Here is an 8561-nt window from a genome sequence, read left to right as displayed (position 1 = left end):
CCACTTGGCCTTGTTGAACTTCATGAGGTTTGCACAGGCCCAATCCTCAAGCCTGTCCAGGTCCCTCTGGATGGCATCCCGTCCCTCCAGTGAATCAACTGCATCACTCAGCTTGGTGTCATCTGCAAACTTGCTGAGGGTGCGCTCGATCCCCCTGTCTATGTCATTGGGGAAGGTATTAAAATAGTATTGGTTCCAGTATGAACCCTTGAGGCACACTATTCGTTACACGTGATCATTACATGTGATTTTTAGTTTTCTAAAACAATCTCCTGACACTCAAATGCAGTTACCATTCTCCTAAATTCACTCATTCAGGAGCACAGATGTAGTTAAGAGTGCTGGTTCCAAGTTCAATTTGCAAGTACAATTCAGGTTTAACTGACACGCGAAAGAATCGTTCAACAAGTGTCCCTAGAGGGCATTACGTGCAAATTAAGTAATATGTATCACACACAGAGTTAGGTGTATCTGACACCAGAGAAAAAACACATCAGCTATATGTTTTAGGTTTCATACACCCGTAACAAACAAAAGAAGTCAAAACAAGATCATAAGTTTAGTAATCTTCTGTTAAACAGCAAAACTTAAATGTCGGCAAGTTTCTTAAAACATGTATTTACCTGCTCTCATGGAGCCTTTCCTCGCTAACCGGAGAAGGCCTTTCTTTTTCAGGATGAAACTTCCTCCAATGAAAATGCTGGAACTCATAGCCAACACCAGACCGATACAGAAGTCATATCTCCCACGAGTTTGGCTCATCTCGTAAACTACTAAAGACTATCACATTGATCAATGAACAGTAGAACTTCTGTTACTCAACACAAGATGATGCAACACTGAAACCTGAGCAAAATAAACACATTGGAATTAAACTGGTAGAAATACATACTGCACAGGAAAATCCTCAACAGCTCACGTGACTGGTTCTCCTGTGAACCGTCTCTGCTATGAGCGTTAGGAAAAAAAAGGCAATCTTTGAAGCATGTGTAAGCTTGAACCATGGATGAGTGACTAACAAGTCCGAACGCACAGAAGGAAGGGCTTCTGACCTGGCATATAAAAACTGAAACCCAAACAAATAAAACTTCTTTGAAAAAAGTTAAGGAAAACTTAAAGAGGTGTGATTTATTTTTCTTTTCAGTAAGTTCACAGATCTATGTCCGGCACACCATGTAACCGACAATACTGATCAAACAGTTACTTACATTGAAATCAGTTTGTAAGAGAGTTTGGGAACAGCCACAGCATTTCTGCCATACAAACTCACTAGAAAAATGGAAAAGAAGATTAGAATGGGTGTTCAACCATATAGTAATTTCCCTAACACAAACAAGCTTGAGATGTATGCACATGCACTTATCCTCGAACGAACAGGGAAATCTGGACCAAGAAATAAGGCATCTGTTTGTCGATATATTTTACAGTTTCCCATACCTGTATGAAGCATCTTTTCAGCTTAGTTACAGTAACTAGTAAGAGTTTACAGTTTAAAAGCTTTCACCTAGCTTGGTAAGACTCCAAATTTACTTAGGTAAGACCTTCAACAACAGCTTAACAGAAGACAGCAATTTTTAGGCTAGAAATCAAGATTTTACGTATTCAACCTCCAGCTTAACAAGGAAATTTATTTCAGTGCATCTTTTCTCCTGTTACAAGCCGCAATGAGGATATCCTGGATTCCATCTAACACACAAGATTTTGAATTTAAGGTACCTCTGTAAGTAACTTTTAAACTGAAGAGAAAAAAGCTTAAAGTACTTTCAAGGTGATTAACCTCTCTATAGTATGAAGGGAAACGAAAACTATTTTTAGGCTTTGATTTCAAGACAACTGATAATTATGGCAGTATAGAGAACTGTTCTAAAGGAAGAAAACACCTATGGATAAAACAATTCTTACTTCCTGGAAACACCAATCACAGATGTGCCAAGACTAGCATTTAGTTCTCTAAGAATTATTTTCCAGATACTCAGAAGCATGGCATATGACATGAGTTGCATTAACAAGCTTTTGATTTAAAAGGGGGGAAAAGAAGAGGATGGAATAAAATGTTTCCATTTCAGTGCTTATTGGAATCTGAATTCCACAGCTTTAATGTTGAGATACAGCAGCAGCTTCCCCAAGCGGGAGTACAATGCTGCTGTCAAGGCACTGCGGTATCAAGCACCCTCTTTCATGCCCAGGCAGAGATGGACGCACCCACTGGGAGTCCAGGACTAGATAAAATCATATTCTGGTCTGCCATGCCAGTTCACAGTTCCGATTCCTGCACCCGTTTCTTCAAAACCTGTTTTCTTCTGAAACTACCTTTCCCCGTACGTTCTTGGTTCTGACTTTGATTAATTTGCTACACCCCTAGGAAAAACCTAGCAGAGAGCTACAGATAACATTAAAAATGAACACAGATCCTTTTACTTGCAGCCAGTTAGGCTGTGAAAAAGTACAGGAAAACAGTCCCATTTAATAAGCACTCAGCATGGCACTATTCAAAATGCTGCAAGATCCACAGTTCAAAATTCTCAAAACCTCTTCCTTTAATCCTTGCATAGTAATTTTTAATATCTTATTTTGTAGGAAAAATTTAAGTAAATGAACTGCAAGGGTCTGCTTTCATTTTCTAGCAACTTTTAAAAATAAACTTAAGTAGATTGTTGCATGATACAGAATCGCCTATCAAACAAAACCAAAAAAGACAAATCATTAGTGCGGGAGACAGACCAGAACAAGCCACCTCACTAACCGCATCAAATATTTCTCTGGTTTTGAATTCAAAGCAAGACTTTCAGTCCCCTGAAGAACAAAGGCATTTTTTAACGCAAGGAAAAGACACCAAGAGACTTTTGCAACTGTTCTCTCTACCATCTTTTCTAGCAGTCACAAGTCACACTGTTCAGGTAATCAAGCCAAGAGTGTTCTAGCTCCAGCTGCTGTAAAATGTGGTACTGGTATAGCATCACCTGGGGGAGGGGGGCTTCTTTTGCTGAGCTTTTCTACTCTACCAGTGTTTTCATCAGTTGCTAATCTATTTATATTACTAATGGGAGCGCTTTTACTAGTGTAGCTTTTTACTAAAACAGAACTCACTGTACTGGCAAAACCACTTTTTTTTCTCTCGCTGGCCTGCACAGCTTCATCTACATGATAACATTTCTGACAGAGGTAAAGAGCATCAGTTAGTCCCATGCTGACATCTTCCACCCGCTGCATTTCAGAGGCAAGGGAAGAAGCACAGGCTGCTTTTCTCCAGAGCAGAGGAAGAATTTTGACTGCAGAAGAATGAGGAAAACTTGCGAGCTAACAGGTAATTTTCTGAATTTAGACTTAAAAACACCCTAAGGATGCTACGCTTCAAAACTAGTAGTTCTTCTCTCCCCCGTGTCCCAAATACATCAAAGAGTTTTCGATTCCCTGTCAACCACTTTGTTAATCTCATAAATGACTCAAATCTTAACCACTTCTTCACACAAATCACTGCTAGCTCTTCTTGCTAAGTTTATTTGTCCTCACAGACACGGCCAGTCCCATTTCTGCTTGGGCTGGACTGCCATACTTCCACCTCAGGTTTATACCGATGTCGATATTTGCTGACCATTTCTGCCGCACAGTCATGGCGAACCCCACTTCTCTCTGAAGAGATTTGGTTCACTCTGCACACAGCGCAGATGTAATTCGCATGCGTAGAACTGACACGTATAGGCACAGGAAGTTTTGCACTTCAGGAAACCAGTAGTTTAATTCTCACCCTAAGACTTAGTAAAAGAAGAAGAACTAATGCGTTCTCGTAAGTATAATCAAGAAAAAGATATTACCCTTGGAAGTAAGAAAAAAAAAAAAAAGCCACGAAATGAGCAGTTTCTGAATAAATACTCCTCTCACGTTTCAGCTTTGGGAACATGCCAAAGCTGTCCCATTCCAGCAGCCAGGGCTGCTACTAAGTTATAAACAGGAGAGAAGCCAGAAAATGTAGGAGTTAAACAAAGCTGGCAGTGGTTTTAGTTGTATTTGGTGTAGTTCTGCAGAGGTTCTTTAATCAAGTTCACAGCTGATTTTAACACAGAGTATTTTATCCATCCAAGACTAGCAGGTTCATGGAGGAATACTAGTTTGCTGCTCTGATTTCAGAGATGTAATGAGGGGATGAGACTTTTCTATCCACAGAAGGTACAACATTTACAGTGCCTCGAAAAACGACCCATTTATGGATGGCCTGTGGATCATCTAGTATCATGAGTCATAACTCTCAGTGTGCAACAGTACAATGACAGACAACACAGGGAACGTATACTGAGTTTGAAGGTTATCAGACAAGCAGAGATGGAGAAAAAGCTTTCTGAAAAAAAAACCTGGGGGACATAAGCAAGTCCAGATTAGACACAAAGTTTGTTTGCTTATTTTTAAGATGTAACCGAGAAGTATCACAAATGCTGACAAGATAACAGACTCTCTGGTCTAAAACACAAGGTAACACTTGTTTGTCTCTTTGCTCAAAAGTCCTTTCCTCCCAAAAGCAGCACATATGCAGTGCTCAAAAGATGTTATATATTTATTGTAACAAGTAAGCTCTCGAAATATTCAGAAACATTAAAAGTGGTGCCACGAGATGAAATAATATTTTACATTTAAAAGCAGATAAGCATAAGTAAGTATCAGGGAGTTATCAGCCAAAGAAAATTAGTATCACTTCCACAAGCTGTACGTTGTATGGAAGCAATAATTAGTTGGTAAAAGTAAACATGGTGGATTGCCCCAACTTTGCCTACTTGGCCACCAGCCCTCAAGGGTTCAGTAGACAGTCTTTTCTCCTAGAAGTAATCTAAATATATGCTAAAATATTTAAATGCTAGAATTCACAATTTTCTTGTCTAAAACCTGATCGTAACTGTGAACTGGATGATGTCCCTAAGCTAAAAAGGACCTTAACAGGGCATTTACTTCAACCCTCTGCCACGTATGGCATCATTCACTGCTGCTCCTCATTACAGATAATTCAGCCAAGCTTCTCCCAGGAAATACTTACAAAGGAAACTTCACAAACACCGCAGCCATGCTTTGATGCTGTTAGAAACTCTCATTATCTAATAATCTTCATCTAGATTTTCACTTTGACTACCAAAGCCTGTTATGTTTGTCCACTCTGGACTTGGGAAAGATACAACTCTTTATCTTTGCATCTACGTCTTAACATTGCTCTGCAAGTTAGGTGCTTGGCGCTTCCTGCTGTGCCACCCTCTGGGTCCAATCCCAATAGCCCACTTTTTTTTTTTTTTTAATGAAGTGCAACTCCCAAAGCCACATACAGTATTTTAGCTGAGTTATTATTACTTCCGCAATACAGTGGAAGACTATACTTCTTTTCATACAACCCAAAATGGGTGGTTTTCTTAGCCCTCCCTGAGCAGTTATCTACTGTTGACACATCTTCAACTTCTCTGTTAGTATAACCTCTAAATTCTTTCCTACAGAACTATTGTTCTCTAAACTGTATTTGTATAGCAAATTATTCCTGCCTGGGTGTAATAACTTTCATTTACTCCTATAAAAAGCATCTCTTTTTTTCAGAAATGTTTCCTGAAAATATTCATCCGAGTTTACGCACTGGCAACCCTTCCCTGCTCAATGCCATTAATTATTTCTTTGTCCTTTCAGCCAGATCACTAATATTAAACAGCACAAGATTCAGACATGACTCACACAGATTTTTAAACAAAGGTCTGTTTTGACAAGACATTACTGATAGTTACTCCAGGTACAGCCATTCAGCATCTTTTGAACTGTTCTGTGGTATTTTATTTTCAATTCTGCTTATTTACAAGAGCTCCATGAGAAGTTTTATGTTTCTAACATTGAAATAGAACAATTATTTAATGCCCTCCTAGCCATAAAGCTTTTCATGGAAGAAAAAGGGGCTGAATCAAAAAGCTGCTTTTAACAAATACACATTGACTATTGTGTGTTCCCTTCTTCCTTTCCACAGGCATAAAACCACTGGAAACAGAAACACTCCCTAACAACAAAAATCCAAACATTCAGTGATGAGCCTTTCGAAGGCTCATTATACATACCGATTTTGTTCCAAAATCCAGAGGTATTCACTTCTTAAATATTTCAATGATAGGCTTCTACAATATAAGTTAAAAATAACATTAATTGGCATTGTAAGAATTCAACTAAAAAACCTACGTCCATCATTTCAATTTCATTTCCATGCATGACACACAAGACTGTACATTATCTCATCTATGCTTTAAAAAGGGACAGGATTTTTGTTTTAAAAACACTTGAATAACAAAGTAGTGTGATTTTAAATTTGATCTTCCCTAGGTATGTCTCACCTGAAGTGTTACAGTTATTTCATCCCTTTAATCAAAGAAACTAACTTGCGATCTAAGCTATTCTTTAGAAGGTAACATGCTAAAGTTGAACTGAAATACCAGCCTAGTCCTTTCAGTTTTGTTCTCTAACAAGTGCTAAGGCACTTTTATTACAAAAACTAATATAAAGTTTTAATTATTGGCTTTGGTATGGTGAGTTTTCAGAGGATGTTTATAAATAGAACTCTGGGGTGACGGGGAGTATGAACACAGAAATATTCTCAGTAAGGTTACTAAAATCCCCCAAACATACCTAACTCCAAGCCTTCCTCAGTTATGTTCTGTCCACTCACGAACACATCGTTTAAACACAGGTATAGAGAGAACATTGAAAGGACAGATATAACATAGCTTTAAGATAAAAGAGCTGCTGGTTCAAAACCTAGTCACGTGCATCTTTAAAAGGCCAAGATGCATGCATACAATACCCATAGATTCTGTATACATTATTTAGGAAAGCGTACCTTCAATTTTGCACTGTAAATCTGCCCCAATACAGATAAAGTTTTCCAGCTTTGTCGAAGTTAAATGAGTGTGCAAACTTATACACAAAATTATTTACATATTACATAGGCAAGGTAAAAAAAAAAAAATAATTTGTTTGTAAAGATAATGTTATATATATGCATATATATATATGTTAGAGGCACTAGCACAAGTACTCAGAAAGCAAAACATACGTTAACTGTTCTAAAGTTACCTATTTTAAGAGTTTTAGTTTAACTGTGGGGAAACATCCCTTATAGCAGATTTCTATTAATAAAGCAAAAGCAACAAGCATTCCATTTTAAGAAACTGGGAGAAAACAAGAAAAACACCACAATAAAATTTTTGTACATCTTACTCTTTGTATTTGCTATTTGTACTTATTCTCTTCTATAAAAATGACCTTCAATTAAAACATTTTCACTTAAAACTAAAAAGTATCTTCACTAAAACAGAGTGCTATTCATGAACTGAACGCAAACCACAGACGGTGCTTTATAGCTGATACTATACTGACTGTATTTCCTAGAAGTCTATCAAAAGAGACTCAAGATAGGAGTACATGACATGACTTGCTCCATCTTTGCTGTATCTAGTACACTAGCTCCACTCTCAGTAGGATGAGTCGCCAGCACAGGTTCACTGAAGTTCTACCTTTAGTATTTAAGATGGGCAGTTTCAAATTTAAGATAACTCTTTAAGTTGAAGTAGAATCTAGACATTAGTCACTATCATTCCTTTGACATGACTGATAATCTGTTATAACCTGCTTTCTATTCGCCAGGATTTTATCCTGAGAATTAATAACTTTAATGAAAGCAGAACAGGTATGACACTGAATTCTAATACAATGATACTGATGAAAACTTACGCAAAAATTTCCTACCAACGAACTTGTTACCTTTTAGGGGAAAAAAACCCCTAACTGTATACAATGAGGCACATCAAAAGCATTCAGAAAGAGCCACGATGACTTACGTTTATTATGTTTTAATTAAAAATAATTTTAAAGGTACTGCTGGAAAATGGATAAAGTTGACTGGTTGAAAAAGAAAAGATCAGAAAAAAAATCAGGGACTAAAGAGTCAGACCCAGCCTGTATCTTCACAGTATAAGGAAGAACACAAATCATCTTTCTGAACTACAATGCAAAGCTAAGGTTATTTTTTTCCACCTCAAACTAAAGCACTGCCAGGGCTCTGAAGTTCTGCTGAAGTTGATCTGGAACCAAGCTGCACAACCCTCAACCTCAGCTAAACTCAATCCCAAACCAAACCCAAGACAAACTGGTTTAGCTCCCTGACTAACACCACGCACGCTCCATTAAGAAGTACAACAGCTCTGGAGCTCCGGCAGAACTAGCACACTGTAACTTGCCAATTCTGTCCAGTTAGAGAACCTAACAAACATCCAGATCTAGTTTTTTTTTTAATCTTGGCCTTCTGAGCCCAAACCACAGCGAGTCTCCCACTACGGAGACACCAACACGGCGAAGGTCTCCTTGAGCTTCTGCAGCCGGGTTCAACGCCCGGAGCCGTGACGGCCACGCAGCCACCGCCACCCGCCCGAAGGCAGCACGGCTCGCCCCGGCCTGCTCGTTCCTCACCCGCAGCGCCTCCCCACAGCGCCGAACGCCAAGGACCTTGCGCGGCTCAGGGGGAAGGAGCCGAGGCGGGGAGGGAGGCAGCCCGGCACCGGCGC

General features: G+C 38.9%; 1 protein-coding gene across 1 annotated transcript in view; it reads right to left on the bottom strand.

Annotated features, from left to right (window-relative positions):
• Window positions 1–8551, bottom strand: part of NIPA2 (non imprinted in Prader-Willi/Angelman syndrome 2) — a 13142-nt gene extending 4591 nt beyond the window's left edge. Inside the window, exons 1-4 of the mRNA XM_009281339.2 lie at window positions 8467–8551; window positions 6066–6122; window positions 1209–1269; window positions 624–846 (exon numbers count right to left, since the gene is read on the bottom strand). Coding sequence (XP_009279614.1) covers window positions 624–762 — 139 coding nt within the window. The 5' untranslated portion in view covers window positions 763–846; window positions 1209–1269; window positions 6066–6122; window positions 8467–8551. The remainder of the gene's footprint in view (window positions 1–623; window positions 847–1208; window positions 1270–6065; window positions 6123–8466) is intronic.
• Between the last annotated feature and the right edge of the window lie 10 nt (window positions 8552–8561).

Source organism: Aptenodytes forsteri, unplaced genomic scaffold, assembly GCF_000699145.1.
Source record: "Aptenodytes forsteri isolate BGI_AS27 unplaced genomic scaffold, ASM69914v1 Scaffold212, whole genome shotgun sequence".
NCBI lineage: Eukaryota > Metazoa > Chordata > Aves > Sphenisciformes > Spheniscidae > Aptenodytes > Aptenodytes forsteri.
This window is presented reverse-complemented; position numbering and strand designations above follow the sequence as displayed.